The 20,408-nt window shown below is 33.1% G+C and overlaps 1 protein-coding gene across 1 annotated transcript in view; it reads left to right on the forward strand.

Moving 5' to 3' along the window:
* The first annotated feature begins 336 nt into the window (after positions 1-336).
* Positions 337-20,408, forward strand: part of LOC125065926 (ecdysone oxidase-like) — a 102,222-nt gene continuing 82,150 nt past the window's right edge. The window contains exon 1 of the mRNA XM_047673785.1: positions 337-416. Within this exon, the coding sequence (XP_047529741.1) occupies positions 337-416 (80 nt within the window). The remainder of the gene's footprint in view (positions 417-20,408) is intronic.

Consider the following 20,408-nt stretch of genomic DNA (forward strand, 5'->3'; position numbering starts at 1 on the left):
ATGTACATTATCACTACATATAAGACAAATACTCTCCGCTGCCTTTGTCTATCCATCAGTCTAACGTGATAAACTCAAAAACTATCGAAATCAATTTGTACGATTTCCACTAATGGACGGGAGACACACGATACATACATTTTTCATGGAATGTTTAAATGTATAATTCAATAATGTTCTAGTACATTTGCTGAAATATAACTATGATTTGTGGAAATAATGGTGATTTGTAGCTTTCCTCGCGTGCCTCGCGAAAACCAGGAGAGTTATTTTATATAAACGTAATATTCACGTGACTAAAAGAGACTAAAAGAGTTTGTATATGAGCGTAGAGAAATGGAGGGGAAGAGACCAAAGAAGACATGGCTGGAGTGTGTGAAGACCTCTTCACACACTCCAGCGAGATATGAGAGAGTGTAAACGATCATGACGAATAATAGAAATAATGATAGTAAAAGACATGCTGGGCTGACGCTCAATAGTTTGGGACAAGAGCAGGGAAAAGAAGAAAGATAAACGTATTATGTAGGCCCATCTTTATTCTACATCTTGGAAACCACCCATAGGGTAATGATATATATTGTTGAATTCCTAGTAATGTGACATTATAAATATGATTAATATTTATTTCGTTCCGTATTAAATGTATATGTCTGAAAAAAATCTGCAGCTTATTTGATTTAACTTCATGTTAATCTAAGAATAAATATAAATAAATATTGGACAACATCACATACATTACTCTGGTCCTAAAGTAATAATTAGCTAAAGCATTTGTGTTCTGGAAAATCAGAAGTAACGACGGTACCATCAACACCCAGACCCAAGCATAGAACTTTTTCTGTATCGACTCGGCCCGTAATCGAACCCGGGACCTCGAAGTGGCGTACCCATGAAGACCGGTGTACACACTCGATCATGGAGGTCGTCAAGAATTGATAAGCCGGTTTGTGTGTACTTTTTTATATTATGTTTTTTGGACGATAATAGATAGTTGCCTTGCCAATCAATGCATGTGATAAAGCTCATTATTATGTGGACATCCGTCCAACTGATTTAGGTTATTATACATGATATATCAGATTAGAGTGCGCAAATACAAATGCAATCACCTTTCTCACACTCTCATGACACGACAAGACTGCAGCACAACCAACGGCTTTACTTGCTTTCCGAGGTATAACATAACCAACTTTTAAACTTCGACTGGTACTGAGGTATTCTATAAAGTAAACGTCGATATTATTTTTACTGTTTCGATTTGGGGTCTGATCTCAGCACCTGATCTGATATAAGCGAGCCAGTAGACCCACTAGACATTAGTAGTTGTTTTGATAAATGAGTGTCGAAATATAAAACTTTATTGCCTTCAACGATAGCTTTTAATACATTATAAAAATCCAAAAGCAGAATTTGCGTTGAATTCGCCTGTGTTTTCATTTTTATCTCTTCAAAAGAAATTCCAAACTAAACGGCTAGTCTTCCATACTAACTCTGGAAAGCCGTTCACACGAGGTGAATGTTTGAAAGTGACACCGATAAAGGCCGGGCCTGTATATACATTTTGTACATGTTCTTATGAAAAGTTTTCACAGTTTTACTAAAACGTCAGTACGCGCGATCCATTCTTTAATAAACAGTAATTTCGTTAGTGGCAATATATTACTTTTAATTGTAAAATCTATATATGCATATTTATATTATGTTTTATGTGAACAAACCGTTCAGTTGTAAATTTCACAAACGTTATTGCTTTTAACCCTCAAATAAACTAACAAATAATATTTTAAACCTGTTCTAATTATTATCTTCACATATATTATGTAAGTTCAAATATTTTTATTTTCCAAGTGACGTCGCCACGTTGGGGGACCGCTAAGTGAGAAAAAAAGGTGGTGTTACAGTAAGCAACAAAAAATTAAAAAAAAAAAAATACTTTTAGTTCGCTTGTAGATACTGCCAAAATTGTATATTCTGTAACAGTTATCTTAGAATATATCTTTGTCGACGTATATATTCCTTAAAATTACAATCTATTGTAAATATAAAATGTGAAAAATAAATTATGACATAAAATTTACACGCGGGCTGGCAAATGGGTCATCAAATAGACCACCGTCTCCTAGACTTTGGCGCCACAAGAAATACATTTGGGAGCAAACAAATCGAGATATTCCTGTTTTTAACGGTTCGTGCAAATTTTTTTTAATAATAGAGTTTGTAGATTACGTATAATTTTTATGAAAGTTGTAAGTGTGAAATATTTTTTTGGCTGCTACTCCCATAAAAAAGCATTAATAGTAACAGCCTGTAAAAGTCCTCCTCTCCCCTTTGAGGAAAAGGTTGGAGCTTATTCCACCTCGCTGCTTCAAAAGTGGGCACATGTGGCAGAATTCTCAATTAGAGTTTTGCACATGCAGGTTTCGTCATGTATTTCTTCACTGCCGAGATGAATAATAAACACCTGGAAATTCAGTATTAAAATACCATAAATAATGGTTTTTGATTATTTTATCCGTGTTAGTGTACGGTTATTGTATTCATTTGTGTTTTAGTAATCAGCTATCATAATGATATTATGGAACGAGTTAAAACTGCCAGGAGACCCACTATTTTGAGTATCGCCGTGTGCAGAAGGGTGGGTGATGAGCCCGAGAATATTTTTTATTGTATTGACACCGTTGTTTACAAATTCCAATTCATAAATAAAAAACCTCACTAAATGTAAATCTATTCAATTTTTAAAGTTAATGTATAAAATAATCTCCATTATTGAAAAAAATATTACGACCTAACCTAAATCAAGCATTAAAACGAATTTGAAATCGGCTTAAATAACAAACAAAAAAAAATAGACAAATGACCGTTTTTCTATATAAACTGGTGATATTTACATAATGCTACCCTTGGACAATAATTTATTCAATATAAGAGAGTCGCTTACATGGGGGAGATATTATGTTACGTTAGTTTAAGATACACAACAAAAAAAGGCAAACCCAATATACATCCTCCTATACTACCTTTTTTGTTCTAAAGACCTTCCTTTATAGCTAAATTAACTAACATTGTATGATTTTTACTTATTATTACTTTTTTCTTCTCGTAGGCTTAGTGATTAATCTGTATGGTAGAGTTCATCCGTAGAGCCGGATTTATCCTCCTGACTGCAACTACGTTGAAATAATTCGGATATTTTTTTAACCTACGGCTGGATAGAAGTTTGTTATGTTTTCGATCTGACATAATATTGAGGTTTTTATTTACACACTGGTAGGTATACTGGAAACGTTGTTGCTTTGTTTATCCATAGCGCTCCGCTGGGTGTCTGTTATCGACCATGAAATCGGAAGTTATTAAAATAGTGACCGTGTATAAATGAAAAACTCGGTTTTTCGGAACAGAGCGATTAAAATATATATATATTTTTTTTTACTTTGTTGTACTTCAATTAAAGATAAATAAACTTTTGGATGTATATAAAAAAAGTATTTATATGCTCTCTCATTTCCGGTTTCAATTTAGCTCACGGTCCCACTCCTCATCTTATAAAGTCTAAGATAAAATCGCTTTAAAATAAACCAACTACTTTTCTTATCCTGTATATTAGCAGGAATCTTTCATATTTTATTATACTATAGGTAGGTGGATAGGTAAATAGGCCACCTGATGATAGTTGATCAACCCCGCACATAGACATGAGCGCTATAAGAAATATTAACCATTCCTTTCAGCACCAATGCGCCACCAACATTGGGAGCTAAGATGTTATGTCCCTTGTGCCTTCAAACCGGAAAACAACAATACTGAGTCTTGCTGCGTGACCATAGAATATATACGATGAGTGTGTGGTACCCACCTAGAGAGACTTCCACAAAACCATACCACCAAGTTAAATATAAACATTTACTTCAGTTCACTATATTTAAAAAAACACCATTCGATAGATAATATATGTTACTACTTTTAAATTATTTTCACGTTATATTTAATTTTAGTGACTAATATTTCAAGCCTTTGCTCACAAATTGTATAATCAAAATGAGTCTAAAAGAAAAATGTTACAGAGGTATTAGAGAATTGGAACGTAATGTGGTAAGACAACGACGATGTCTCTAAGGAAATTACCAAACAAAAACATTGGGATTCGCCAGTGGTTCATGTTACACAACATAGTGCCACGCCGATATCGTACTAGGCTTCTAACTTTGTCAACTAAAGAGTCAGGTCACTGGTTCCATGCGCTACACTCCATAAATCGGAAGACACTTTTAGTCAATGAATTTTACGCATTTAAATATGATCTGATTTAAAATACCACTTTATTTTGAGTACAAATAGTGTTGAAAGGAGGTGAACTCTTTCGTCTTCCTCGCTCTTTCTTGTCCAAGGAATTTGGGTAGACTTTTCCACCACGGTTCTCTTAGTGACGAAATAAAAAGGTCTGTTACTACCATCGACGTTCCTGTTCTTATTGAGCTACTTGGAATTATTCGTGATAATGCCGATAGACTTGATGGATTGACACTCGTTCCCAGGAAACGAGCCCCAGTGCAGGAGGGAAAAAGTTGAAGCGAACAACCGATGTAAATATTTTCCCATGAATGGGTTCTCCCATGATGATGGTATTCTTGTCACCATTGCACGCAGTCATCATTTGTACAGTAGTTGCTTTTATTTTTATTTGTATAAATGAAATTTTTGTTATTCAATAATTATTACGTAATGAAAATATATCTTCAAACATCTGTTTTACCATCCCAGTGTCGTTGTAATTATTTTTTCTTAACAACTTATAAGCATTGAGTGATGACCTACATAGTTGCAATAATATTGACTTATTTCTCGCTGTTGGCTTATTTCGATGCTGGTTCTGTCATTCATTGGTCAATACGTCCTTGATCCCACAGATCGCAGTACCATCACGTTTTTGGTTTGTGCCGTTTCATTATTGCCCTTAGTCTTAACAAAAGATGTTGATTTAATTTAAATAAATATAAATTTATTGCAGTTTTATATTGCAGTGAAAATGTATCTTAGGATTTTTACCAAAACGATAGTAACTCCAATATTTATGTATTAGGTAGGTAAACGAACTGCTGATAGAAAGTGGTCACCACCTGTGGTGGTAGATATTGGCGATGTAAGAAACCCTTGTGACTGTAATTACCCTGGCTAACTGTTTTCATTTTTAAGGATTTTTTAATAATACAATTCTTGATTAATGGTAGTATAAAGTAGGGTGTTACCTACCCAAAGTTCTACTACCAAGTAAAACGGTAAACAGCTATCGAAAACAGCAAAAACTAGAACACGTCTTTTAGCATTTCAGAAAATACAGCATTCATTTTTTTTAAATTCGAATCGATTGAAAACGTTTAAAGTTCATCTCGCTGTAATCGCGGAGCTGGCGCGGTGCATTCCATTATCCACAAAAAACGAGGGTCATTAAAATCCCGCTAGATAATGGTGATAGTGACTATAACGTCCATGCTCCGATCAGTGTTGAAAATTTGATTGCACTTTTAAATATGTATAATAAAATGAAGCAATTTTAAACATTATTTATCTACTTTAAGGTACATTAAAAAAAAAAACAACTTTGTCAAATGATCAATAAATGCTTGTAACATGCATTCTTACTTGTACTGCAGAAGAGGGCTATTCGTGCAATTTATAACCTGGGCCCAAAAGATTCGTTAAGAGGTAAATTTAAAGAAATTAAAATAATGACTGTCGCTTCTCAATTTGTTTTTGATAATGTTATGTATGTACGCAAAAACATAAATGATTTTCCCAGAAATTGTGACGTACATTCTGTTAACACTAGGAACAAGAATAAACTTGTTACTCCAAGTACCCGATTACACAGGGTTAGTAACTCTTTTTTGGGGCAATGTATACGTTTTTACAACAGGATCCCAGAAAACGTTCAAAATTATTCAATTATAAAATTTAAAAGAATCGTTAAAGAGCGTTTGTGTGCTAAAGGATATTACAACACTAATGACTTTTTAGTTGACTGCACACCTTGGGAATGAAATGATCGCCTCCAGGCTGTTTCAAATAACTAAAATATAATTTTCATTGTACACGGAAAATGGTAAAAAATAAATAAAAAAATATATCTCGCTGAGTTTCTTTCGCCGGTTCTTCTCAGGTCTGAGGTGCTAAATTCCGAACCGGTGGTAGATTTTTGACAATCAATAAGCAAGTGTATACACTTCTATATTGAATAAAGATTTTTGACTTTGACTTTGACTTATATGTTTTCAAGGTCAATGATGATTACGCTTGAATTTTGACTACTAGACGAATACTAGTATTAGCTAATCGACCATACTTAGTCGATTAGTTTGTCAAAGCAAACTAAGTATATGCACGTTAAAACAATATTAGAATCATACGCCTTCTCTTACATAAAACATTCTTGTACAGTGCAAATCTTTAGTTTTAGATAGAAAGTCATTGGCACCAATGTACACTTTAACGCATACTGGTGTAGCGAGGATTCGGTGTATGATTTAACTTCTTATTTGACCGAGACTTCTTTTGTTTAACTCTTTATATTATACACATTTACTTTATCATTGCAGCCGAGGGTGGTTTTTTCTCGGACGGATAAAGTTTTTATCCTTTTCAACAGATGTGGTATCGTTACTAAACATTAAAACTGTTTAATGAATTGTATTATTCTACATTTAACATTTTCTAGCTATTTTTTAATTTAAAGTTATTTTGAACATATTTACTCCTATTAAGGCAACATGAACGTGACTTGAAATACTTTAAGTACATATAAGGACCACTAAGAATCCTTGCAAATGTACTCGCATTTTGCAAATGCCTGATTGAATTATTATTGACCAATAAATTACAAGTAATACTATATAATCCGTGAAGAACCTTACTCGAAGTTTATTTGTAACAAACAAAGATTGATAATTTGTATTATGTCATAACGCCAATCGTAACGAGTTTACGAATGTTACAACAAAATTATGGCATATTTGGTAAATCTCTTTTGTTCTGAAGAAGGATCAATCTTTAAACGATAATTACTATTTTTCTTTGCGTGAAACGGTGACTTTTAACCTTTTGCTGTGATTGTTTATTAAAGAGAAAAAGAAAGACAACGTTACGTTATTATTTTATTATTATATTCGAAAAGATTTGGTCGTCGCATTAATTTCAACTCTAAGATTATCTTATATATTAATAGCGTAAGCTGATTTTTGTCGCAGTGATTATGGGACTATAGCTGCACATAAAAAAACGGTTATGATCTCATTTTGAAGAGGTCCAGCCCTAGGTGCTTAAAAATAAAGAGGATTCTTGATTGCGATTTAACTTTAGAGAGCGGAATGAAGTTACTGGCCGGTTAGAGAGCGATACTATGGCTGTATAAGAAAAAAAATGAAAAACATATACAAAATTTAAGTAAATTGTCATCAAAAACTCCAATTCTAATTGAACGAATGTAATATACATTAGTATAATTGACAAAAAAAAATTCATTCAAAAAAGGTTTCATCATTTTGGCGCCAAATTTGGATGAGTGACTTGCAGCTTACAATGAAATGAAATTACATCAAAACCTGTCATAGCTTTCGAAATTTCTAAAAAAATACTTTTGAATCCACGCGGAGTTTCGCGGGAGACCAGCTTGTATTTCATAAATGACGTAAAATAAAAAGTTCAGAAATCAGTTACATTAATTTAAATGAATAATTCAAGAAGTGTAAAAGAGACAATTTTCGTTTTGCGTCAGCGGTTGAACCAAAGCGCTTAGTTTCAATTTAGGCTCGGCTTAGCGGCAATATATCAAGATGGCTCCCGTCCAGTGATTTATGGACACCAGTATGAAAATTAAAAAAAATATATTTTTGCTTTTTTTGTTGTTCCTACAAACAGAGAACACTTTCGGCCTCTGTAGTTATCTCTGGTCCCCTCATTAAATAGCCCGCGAAAGTATCAAAGCTCCTCTAATATACTGTTTCAGATAACGAGGCTTAATGCTGCCTCAAAAGTAGCAAGAAACGACTTTGTTAGAGGATTTGTATAATATGTATCAAATAATTTTATAGTACTTTCATTCCTTTGTGTATGAATGCATAAGTAGTAGCATAAGTTTGTATAGAAATCTGTACAAATTTACAGCTTATAAAGTTCGATGATCGGATTTAAATAATTTATAATGAAATATCGATCGAAATGCAAGTTAAATTATAAAAATAACCGAAAATCTACTAAAATTGTTCAAACAGTTTTTTATTAAAGCTTTTATATGTACTAAAAGCTTTTCGTAGTCCGCGCCAAGTGTTTGAATTTTTTTATTTTGTATATATATATATTTAATGGTATAGGTTGGCAGACGAGCATATGGGCTAACAGATGGTAGCTGTTAACCACCGGCCACAGACAATGGCGTTGTAAGAAATATTAACCATTCCTTTCATCGCCAATGCGCCACAAACCTTGGGAATTAAGATGTTACGTTCTGTGTGCCTGTAGTTTCACTAGCTAACTCACCCTTCAATCTGGAACACAACAATACAGAGTAGGTACTGTGGTTTGGCAGTAGAATATCTGATGTGTAGGTGAAACCGACCCAGACGGGCTTGCACAAAGCCTTACCTATCACCAAGAAATATTTACATTCGTACTCTCCTAATCATTATTATTTTTATAAGTGCTTGCAAATTTTATCATTCATACAAAATATAACCATATTTATACTTATATTTTGTTATAAATTCATTAAGTTGTTTATATTGTTAATTGAAACTTCAGACAACTTGTATACATAATCATATTTTAATAACTAAATTTAGTATATCATATCTGGTTTCATAAATACATGTTATGCATGGAGTACTGCAGTCATCTCCTTGACGGTGCAGCCAAATACCATCTGGAAGCTTTGGACTTAATTGACCGAAGAGCCCGTAGGTTAATCAACAACGAAAAACTCTCAAAAGTAGACTACACACCCTTGAGCATCGTCGTCGAGATGCCAGCTTATCGGTTTTTTAAAGGATACACTTCGGATAGTGTCTAAATATGTCTTTTCAAACTGATTGAGCTATCTCCATTCCTCTTTCGCACTACTAGGCGCAAGCAAAAGTTCGTACGTTGTTGACATACCCAAAAGTCGAACTAAACGGTTTGATAGGTCGTTTTTGGTGAGAGTCGCCAAGATTTGGAACGACGCAGGTATTGAACTTATAAGTAATATCTATGAAGCCTGGGAAAGGTCGCAGGATGCCTTAGGGATTTTCTGCGATTTATCCAAAGCCTTTGATTGAGTTCAACATGAAACTATGGTCAGGAAACTATTTGTCACTATGGAATTAGAGAATGTGCGACCTTCTGACTTCTTATCTTAACAATAGAATTCAGAGGGTTGACTTCTATATAAACGAATTGGCGGGTAGACTGAGTTCTGCGGCATTTTGCGGTCAAAAAAATTAGATTATTTACCGATGTTGATACGGCTCGCCTAGTTTATTTCAGTTACTTTCACAGTATAATGTCCTACGGTATTATGCTTTAGGGCAACGCAGCCGCTATCCACAATATGTTTGTGCTGCAGAAGAGGGCTATTCGCGCAATTTATAACCTAGGAGCCAAGGAATCATTAAGGTACAAATTTAAAGAAATTAAGATATTAACTCTTGCTTCTCAATATATATTCTGTAATGTTTTGTATGTACGGAAAAATATTAATGTTTTTATGAGAAAATGTCATTCTCAGAACATTGGTACAAGGAACAAACACAATCTTGTTACTCCTGTTACTCGACTGCATAGAATCAGTAACTCTTTTGTGGGGCAATGTATACGCTTCTACAACAGGATCCCAGAAAGCGTTCAAAATGCTTCTTTTGCCAAATTAAAAAAAATTGTTAAGGAACGCTTGTGTGCTATAGGTTACTATACAATTAGTGAGTTTATGTTTGATACACCTTGGGAATGAAACGATCGCCTCCTGGCTATTTCTATTCATACAATTATGTATATAATTAATTTGACAAAAAAAAAAGGACCCGCTGAGTTTCTTTCGCCGGTTCTTCTCAGGTCAGGGTGTTCCTTTTTCCGAACCGGTGATAGTGTTTAATTTGACCATCAATAATTAAGTGTAATGCTTCTATATTCAATAAAAGAATTTGAGTTTGAGTTTGAGTTTGATTATTTCTTAGTTCTACTAACATATCTTAGGTATGTTTAGAACACTTATTGTATTATTTTCTTCTAACCAATGCAGAAAAAACAAATAATATAAAAATTGTTACCTCTATATTACTTCTGTAAAATATTCATTTGTAGCTTGATTTAGTTTATTACCTCAAAATTACATATTCTAAGACAAAATAAGTATTCATCAAAGAGTTCTTCTAAGCACTTTCGGTAATGGATTATGGAGCGGAGGAATGAAGGCGTTGGAGTGTTTTAAATGCAGTGGCAAATGAAGAAACAGTTACTTTGAGCGAAACGGTAGCAAGATGCTTAAATAGAACCATCGTTCTGTCTACTTGGATGCTTTCCACTGAAAGCGTTTGATGAACTCCACGGAGACGGTTTAATACTTTACGAAATTTCGTTCTATTTTCTTTCATCTCATGTAGAATACACGTAATCTCTTCATATAGTATTCATATTAAGTATATAATTTATAATTAGGTGTTTTCATGTGTTAAGCAATGTTATATCATGTATTATAAATGCTTAGATTTATAGATGACAATATTGTTGGCAAAATTTATATTGTTTTTGGTATGTTATTAGGAAAATTATATTGCCAATGTTGGCCAATGACCAAAAGCCAAACCAAATCCGTGTTAGAATGCAAGTTTGTTTTATATGCGTATGAATAAAAACCACGTACGTTGAAATAGTGTGGGCCACTTTATGCCAAAACTGCTGTGCCATAATTTACCAACTTTTCAGATTGGCAATACAGCTGGTAGTGGTCAGCAGTGTGTCACGTCACTTCGTAGCCAGACGGGACACGCAACGAATGACGATTGATTATATTTAAAAAAAAAATGCGTCTCATTTACTTCGTCTATGGGTGCAAAAAATTGTCGACGCAATATCTGAAACTCTTCAACAAAAATATGTTTTTATTTTCTCCATTACAGCTTGTAATAAAATATTCATAAACAGACTGCTGCTGTCTGATCTCAGGGGACCTATAGCGGAATTTCGGTATCTCGTTGCCGGTGTTGTGTGATCGATACCATTCTACGGGAAACCTGGTTGTTCCCATAGTGTCCAGCGTTCCCTGCTGCAGATATTAGCTTCTCAGTATTGTAGGGGAGAAAAGATAATCACGAAATGCGTTTGTAGAAAATCAGTTCCCTCATAAAAAGAGGTGTTAAAAACATGACTACCTAACGTCAAAAAACAAGCATAAAAACTCTTTATACCATTAATTTCCACTGAATAGTTAATGAATAATGAAAATTTTGCTAGTTTGCACTTATATTGACCAACTGAAAACTAAACTGAACTAAAAATATTTTAATATTTATTTTTAAAATCAAGACTTTGGTTATTATAAATATTAATAAGCATATTTTATCAGTTTAATTGAAAGCATTTTTAATGTATAATATTTTTTGTCGTTATGTTTTTATTTGAAATATCTATAAAAAGATCGTTGTTGTTTCTATATGCGCATCACGCAAAAACCGTTAAATATTTTGAAGGAAGCTAAACATTATCAAACAATAGAATTCAACTTAAAACGCGACGTGGTTGGGTCTGCTGTTGTCGAATAAAAATAGAATCATCAAAATCATTATAATCAAAGCTATCGAGCAACATACATATCAATAAAATAAGGTCTGAAATTTAAAAGCTACAAAATGCATATAAACATATCATATTAAACCAATGACAGAATTAAACATTCCGTATTTATTTTTTATTTAAAGACTTTATTTACCATCACAAAGTAAACGGAACAAAAGGCGGACTTAACTTACCTGAAGGCATTCTCAGCCAGTCAACCTTTAGATCAAACAGAAAACTATGAAGGCGGTAGTTAATAATTGACAATATATAAAAATATACATACTTATATATAAAACTATGGAAAAAAACATATGTATACATTCACACTTTTTTTTTACATTAACAGCCTGTAAATTTCCCTCTTCTGGGCTAAGTCCTCCTCTGCCTTTGAGGAGAAGGTTTGGACCATATTCCACCACACTGCTCCAATGCGGTTTGGTGGAATACACATGTGTTAGAATTTCGTTGAAATTAGACACATGCAGGTTTCCTCACGATGTTTTCCTTCACCGCCGAGCACGAGATGAATTATAAACTCAAATTAAGCACATGAAAAATCAGTGGTGCCTGCCTGGGTTTGAACTCGAAATTATCGTTTAAGATGCACGCGTTCTAACCACTGGGCCATCTCGATTTTTTATACACACATATAGTATCTTCAAATGAATGATCGTCAGATCAATCAATTCATGTTCATGTTTTACTCAATAATAAATAAAATATAATATAATAGTGCAATTTCTGTTTATAGTTAGTTTACACACCAAATAAACTCAAATAATCTTTTGACTCGGTAAATTTTGAGCATAGTTTACAATGAATTTGCAAATGGAATCTGTTCTTATAAATAGAACTTCCAACTATACATTGCTTTTATTAAATAACAGACGATACAATGCGACGTATGTAAATCCCTCGATTTCACAGTCGAGCAAAACGTTAGTTTATATTTATAAATTGATATAGAGTCGACTAACCGCTTAAGCAAAATATGTCAAAGCATTATAAACTTTAGCAGACATACATTTTAAGTTCAAAAATGATTATCTATATTAACTATACTTGATATTATAAATGAGTAAGTTTTGTAATCGTTATACTCTGAAACTAGTGAATTGATTTTAATTTTTTCACAATTATAAAGCTGCTTTGTTCAAAATAATACATATTATTAAAAATTATAAAAAGAAATTCAACCAGAGATTGAACCGCATACCTGTATATATTGTTTATGTGTAAGTGTGTAACATTTTTCGTAAACTATATCGACACGGGCAAAACCGTGACCACAGATGGTTTCGTATAATTAAGACTTTTTTTAAATTAACGAATGATACATAAATTAGAAGAAAGACCGAAAAGTTACAAATTTCCATTTCGTTATCCGTGAACCTCTAATGTTATTTACATAAAGTAGACTTTTTTTATGGTGTAGGTAGGCGAGAAAATGGGCCACCTCGTTGAATGTGAATATTTACCATCGTAAATGTTCACAACCGGCCATAGACAATGGCGTTATAAGAAATATTAACCATTCCTTACATCGCCAATTTGCATCTACTTTGGGAACAAAGATCTTATGTCACTTTTGCCTGTAGTTACACTGTCTCGTTCACCCTTCAAACTGGAACACAACAATACTGGGTACTGCTGTTTGGTGATAGAATATCTGATGAGTGGGTGGTACTTATCCAGACGACCTAGCACAAAGCCTTACTACCAAATACAATGATATAATGTGTACTATACATAACTCTATATTAATAGGCCTTAAATGATCTAATGTTAGGTCTCCTATTTTTATTATAAGTTTTGAAACTTATTTGATAACACTACACCTAATAAAACCGACTTGCCGGTTTTCTTGAACCGCAGAGCTCGAAATGAATTAAACTCTTGAAAACTCAGTGTTAGGGGGCTTAAGCCCGCATTCTTCGGTTAAGATTCCAATGTATGTCCTCTAGGCCAACTCAGCTCTCATGCATATCATTTATTGCTTATTTTTATAGCTAACCAGTGAAAGGATACACAAAAGAAAACAAGAATAATTAAAAAAAAGCTTTAAGCGAAAACAGTTTTTGTATTGATGGCGCGAATAATGTCAAGTTGATAAAATTCGAAACAGATTTTTTTTTGTTAGGCTCTTTTTACATAATCGAGATTAAATTCAATCAAGACTTCATCGTGTAATTTGCAACTGAGCACACCCGAGAGTACCAACTTAGACTCATCATTATCTAGTGCCGAATTTTAATCGATATTTAGCATTTCCACCAAAAAAACTACAATCAGACACCGTTGCTGCTATGTTTTCAGGAATATTAAGAACAGAATAAAAACATGATTTTGTTTTTTTTTTCTATTACGTCAGATCAGCGGAAAATATTTCCTAAGAAAGATCAAGCACGAATTTGAAGACGTGTTTTTCAAATCGTTGTTGAGGTTGTTATCTCTTCATGTGATGAAGTGTCGTATGTGACTTCGACTACGGCGTCCAATCTCAAGGGAGACCAGTCAAATAGACAAGATATATTATAGTTCACAAGTCTCTGCGCAAAGGTAAGTGCACTCTCTATTCTCTAACTCTCATCATCCGATGAGAAGGCAATTTCTACTCGACCGGAGAGTTCAGGCGCAGGACAAACGGCTTTACGTGCTTCCCGAAGCAAGTGTATAACTATAACACTTCCACCTTCCATACTCCAAGCTGTTACTAAGTTTTTTAAATTGAAAAACTTAATAACTTTTTATTTGTATGTGTAGGACCTTGGCATTTGTAGCAAAATATTTAACTACTACACCAACGAGGCAGTCATCATCATATTACTCTATATGTGATGACGCATCGCTATTAATGCCATTAATTAAATAAGAATATTATGTATTTTCCGACCACAGCGCCTTTACCAGATCTAATCTAAACTATACAGGTACTCAGTCAAATAAACACAAACATATATATTTGCGTCAATGAAAAACATTTGGGATGACTAGGGAAATTTCTTGAGATGATAAAAGCTCAAAATTCTAATTATATCGTAGTATCTTATATTTAATTTATCTAAAAATATTGTTATACTACATCTTTATATTATAAACTATTTTTATTATTGAAAGGCCCGACATTAAAAGCAATCGGCCCTTCCGACCAAAATATCGCTAAGAGTACCCAAATCCTAACTTTTCAATGCTGCCCAATAAATGCTAAACGACAAGGTTGTGTGCCGAGGCTTTAAGGGCAGGTAAATTTCAGAAGCCACAGGGATAGTACGGTGGGCGAAAAAGTTGCTCATGTTAATTATATATGTATAAAGTTTATATATAGATTATTATTACTAAATAATAATTATTAAATGGCTCAACTGTATCATGTGTAAAGTGGTTTGTTTGTATTATATAGTCATCGAGATACCGGTTCGGTTTTAAGTGGGGCCTATTAAATCGTATTAAGTTTTCAGTTGGGGAATTCTCAGCAGTTCTCGGTTAGAAAATTTTACAGTATTACTTACATACTACCGTGCCTCGGAAAGCGAATATAAAGCACACATATTGCGCATATTTTTGAAATTTAATCTCGCGTGTGCTGCGTCTATGGCTAGTGTTAGAGATTGTCAGTCGTGTTTTTTTTTTTAATTCAGCCAGGTCGTGATTTACTTTATAATATATTGCTATGCTACTCGATTTGAATGGAAAGTTAGCCAGTGTAATTCAAAGCGCAAAATAATTAAAACTGTAAAGATTTTTTTTTGTTTTAACTCCATAATAAGAAATAAATAAAAAAATATGTCTTTATTTCTGTTGAAAGCTTCCAATGATTAAAAAAAAACGAAATATGGACTCAAGATAAATCAAAGGAAAGACAATTTAGTTAATTTTTGGTTTTTAAAATCCCACCTATTATAGTTGTAAAGTGGTATTGATCGCAATCCTCAATTTGACCTTAAGACGGTCGATTGACTGCTATCTGTTAAATCTGATGCTGTTAAAATCAGTTACTACTAAGGAAAACTTAGGAAGATTGAATAAATTATTAACCACCCATGCTATTTGAGTAACAAAGATTTTATTCAAAAAATAAAGTCACAGTACAGCCTGTAGTAAATGCCCCACCGATGTGTAGGAGGAAAGACCGAATGTAGCTTGGTATAACCACATGTACTACCAATTTTTTTCTAAAATCTACATATACTGGTGAGCACGAACTGAATTATAAACTCAAATTAAGTATAGAAACTGCATGAAAAATACGAAGGTCTTATTCTGGTCACGGGTTCATTAAGTTTTTTCTTTCGTATGTTCTAATTAAAAGTCGAAATTTTTGTTCTTATTCCATATATGCTTTGATTCAAGCAAGCATTCAGTTAGTGGAGTTTGCACGTTTGCCTCTTTTCATGAAAGGATTTTTCATTTATGTAAGCACAACAAAGGAAATAAAATTGAAATTAAATTAAGTAGCAAAGAGCCCTTTCTCATTAAAGGGATTCGGAGCTCAACCTGCTTGGTTGGATACATGAGGGCTCCATATTTCTTTAGAAACATGAGAATTTCCTCATAATATTTTCTATTGCTGAGGAATTGTTGACACTAATTAAACGATTGAACCAGCAGCCGTACTATATAATTAGTCGTGCTTCAAGGAATTAAGAATTTAAAACATTATTAATAAAAGTATCCTATTATATTTGGTGGTAATTCAATTGTAAATTTTTACAATAAAATGACAAAAAAATATCCTAATAATAACTGACCCGAGAAATGAGACGGACTATACAAATACACCAACATAATATGGTATATATTTTAACTGCACCACCAAAACAAAATAATGAGGGGGGAATGAAAAATGAATGACGGTATAGGAGAGCATTATGCCGTTTGCCGTCACGGCATAACCCCAGGTCAAACCCCAAGGCGCGCCAAAGAATATTTTAAATCTTTTAATATTTTAAATCTATCTATAGAACGCAAGTGTGTGATATAAAAATAATAATAAATATATGGGTATACTTTTGTCGCTGTCTGTACCAATAAACATCATCAAATTGCGGGACACGCTTGACCAAGGGAACTGAAATATGGCGTCGGATGTAGCACCTGCAATATTGATATTTCGCACTTAAAGTAAAGCGACTTCTTTTATTTTCACTTCAACATATTGATTTGATCTTATTGTTGAATAATTTGTTATAAATATACAATTAATTTATCCCACCTAGGAATATTTTACATAGAACCTCTTTGCAGGCGATTTAAATGGAATCTTTGAGTTATCACACTACACTGTCTTTCTTTATGTTTCTGCGAATGGGCTATTGGCCTCTAAAGGTAACCTTAAAGTTACGTCTAAGTTAAAGTTGCAATACTATCATAACATTTACTATAATTATAAAAATAAATAAATATTGGACAACATCAAATACATTACTCTGATCCCAATGTAAGTAGCTAAAGGACTTGTGTTATGAAAAATCAGAAATAACGACGGTACTACAAACACTCAGATCCAAGACAACATAGAATACTAATGAACTTTGTCTACATCGACTCAGCCAGGAATCGAATCCGGGACCTCGGAGAGGGGTACCCGTGAAAACCGGTGTACACACTACTCGACCACGGAGGTCGTTAAGCTAATACAGTCGTAGTGCTTTAATTCGACACAAGACATACAAAGCTACTTTGGTATAAAGATAGTAGTAAAGATAGTAGATTTAACATATACCTAATCAAAAATATATGAATGCCAAAATTTCGTAATTATTATCATTCATTTTGGTAAACAAATATTTCATTCATTCATTCAACATGTTAACGAATTCATTTATTAAGCGTGTATTTTTATATTCACCAGAACATAAATTTATATCTGCTCTATTTGAATAGGCAATATTTTAAAGCGCTTCGAAACGTCATTTATTGTGAGTTTTAGCAATACAAATTGTACAGTGGTATATTTCAAACGAAATATTTACTTCATTCGGCGTAATTTTCGTTTTATTGAATTATTCACAAAATGTTTAGTATCCCGTAAATTAATTAATTATATATTTTAATTTATATTTCTTAGAATCAGTTGTAAGCCGTGTAGCTGGTGAATAAGATATTTCTGTTTCCGCACTTTTTTATTTATTCATTTGAAACGCTTTTAAATGGTCTGGATATGTACCACCCACTCATCAGGTATTCTGGCGTCAAGCAGAAATACTTGGTATTGTGCTTTGGTTTGAAGGGTGAGTGAGCCAGTGTAACTACAGGCAGGTATTGGATTTAAACATTTTTTAGTTTCCAAGATTGGTGGCGCGTTGGCGATGTAATTTCTAAAAGCATCAACGACTACAGTCGGTGGCGACCAGTGAATTTGCTGGTCCGCCTACTTATTACATAAAGCACATATATAAAACATTAATTATATACCAACATAAATATATTCACTTTCCAAGACCGGTGTGCTCATCGAGAGAAAAATAAGGACTATTATTTAGAAACTTAAGCCCACAAAACAAAAAACAGAACAATGCTTATGGTAGTTGAATTACAATTTGTGAATAAACAATAAGTTACATTCATAAATAAATAAAAATAACATGAGATCAAATCTATATTAACGTTAAATTGACAAACGGTATAAAATCTTTATGAAATACCTATTGAAAAAATTGTTGGAACGTTCCTTTACACGACTTATAGAGAAGAGATGAACTGGCAGAAGTCCTCACGTAAGTTAAAGGCGTTATGTGTAATTGTTTAAATTGATTTTATGTTATTGTTTTAATTCGTTATTATTAAACGTTGTTTATTTATTTAATTGTGTCTGTTATTGATTATATAATGTATAGCGAAAGCAATTTCGTTCCAACCGAATTACCCACGACACCTCACTTTTTTATAAGAAGTTTTTTTTTTGTTTATTTTATTATATCGGCAGGCGGGCGAGCAAATGGGCCACCTGATGGTAAGTGGCCACCACCGCCCATTGTTGGCGTTGTAAGAAGTATTAACCATTCCTTACATCACCAATGCGCCATCAACCTTGGGAACTAAGATGTTACGCCCCTTTCCCTTTAGTTACACTGACTCACTCACCCGTCAAACCGGAACACTACAGTACTGAGTACTGCTGTTTGGCAGTAGAATATCTGATGAGGGAGTGGTACCTACCCAGATGGGCTTGCACAAAGCTTTACCACCAAGTAAATACTAAAACTAGTTTAATATTAACCTATTAAACTTATTGTTATTGCTTCATTTGTGAATAATAAGGTTTTATATATATATAATATAAAAACTTATAATTAAATCTCCAAGGTCTACAACTCCAAAATATACACGATCTACTGAAAAACTAATATTTTATAACAAGGTCTGGTATTTAAGCAAGGTACATATTTTGTTACCAGTTAAATTATACATAATTCAGATATTGCGAGTCCCATTAGGCTTACCCGTTGCACGAGTAATTTATACGAATGTATTTGAGTTTGCTGTTAAAAATACAATAGGATTTCAACACTGGGCACGGTGCCAAGATCAAAGAAGAGGTGTCATGTTAGAATGGTCAAAGTTCTTAACGCCTCTAGACTCGGTAGGAGATATAAATTAAAAATTGTAAGTTGACACCTGAGCAATTTTTTCTTACGTGTGTTTTTATGGTGGATGGTTTTGAATGTATGCACTGCTGTAGTACGATATATTTTGAGATACAAGCTTAGAAGAAGATGTCATAAGTATACGGATTCATGAAGAATATTACGCTTGTATTAAATGCCTACAAATTTAAAAAGATCTTGGAAATAATGGGTTGTTAATTGTGTTTTTTCACAGCTAACATAACCAAAACCGCATAATCATTATATACATTTTTAAAGAATCATCGATTGATTCTACACAGTAGTTTTTCATTGATACCTTTTTAGGGTTCCGTAGCCAAATGGTAAAAAACGGAACCCTTATAGATTCGTTATATCTGTCCGTCCGTATGTCACATCCAATTTTTTTCGAAATTATAAGAAGTATTCTGTTGAAACTTGTTAAGCAGATGAATTCTGTGAACCACATTAATATTTTGACACAAAAATTAAAAAAAAAGCAACATAAATTTTGGGGTTCCGCATACTTAGAACTGAAACTCATATTTATTTTTAATTGAACCCTTACGTGTGTGGTCCATGAATAGGTCTTCAAAAATGATAATGAGGTTTCTAATAACATTTTTTTCTAAACTGCTTGGCCGCTTTTTAAACATGGAAAGGCAAAACCAGCATTTTGTCAATTTGAAAAGACGTTGTTTGGTAGTAAATATAATATATTAATTTGATTTCATACTGTTCATACCTACTGGTCGAATACCTTCTACCATACAATAAATAGGGCATAAAAAGGTATTTCCTCACAATTATCTTTAAAATTGAATCAATTTAAATGTATACAGCAGTTGTAAATAGATAAGAATTTGGATAATATCCTTATAATCTTCTTAATTATTTATTCCGTTTAATATTAATTTATCAAATTCATTTTAGTCCACCAAAAGTCATTACAACGTAAATTTAACGTACATATTTATTTCAATTGAACAAATAAAAAATTGAAAAGCGCGTCAAAATTAA

This window comes from Vanessa atalanta, chromosome 8 (genome assembly GCF_905147765.1).
Source record: "Vanessa atalanta chromosome 8, ilVanAtal1.2, whole genome shotgun sequence".
Taxonomy (NCBI): Eukaryota; Metazoa; Arthropoda; class Insecta; order Lepidoptera; family Nymphalidae; genus Vanessa; species Vanessa atalanta.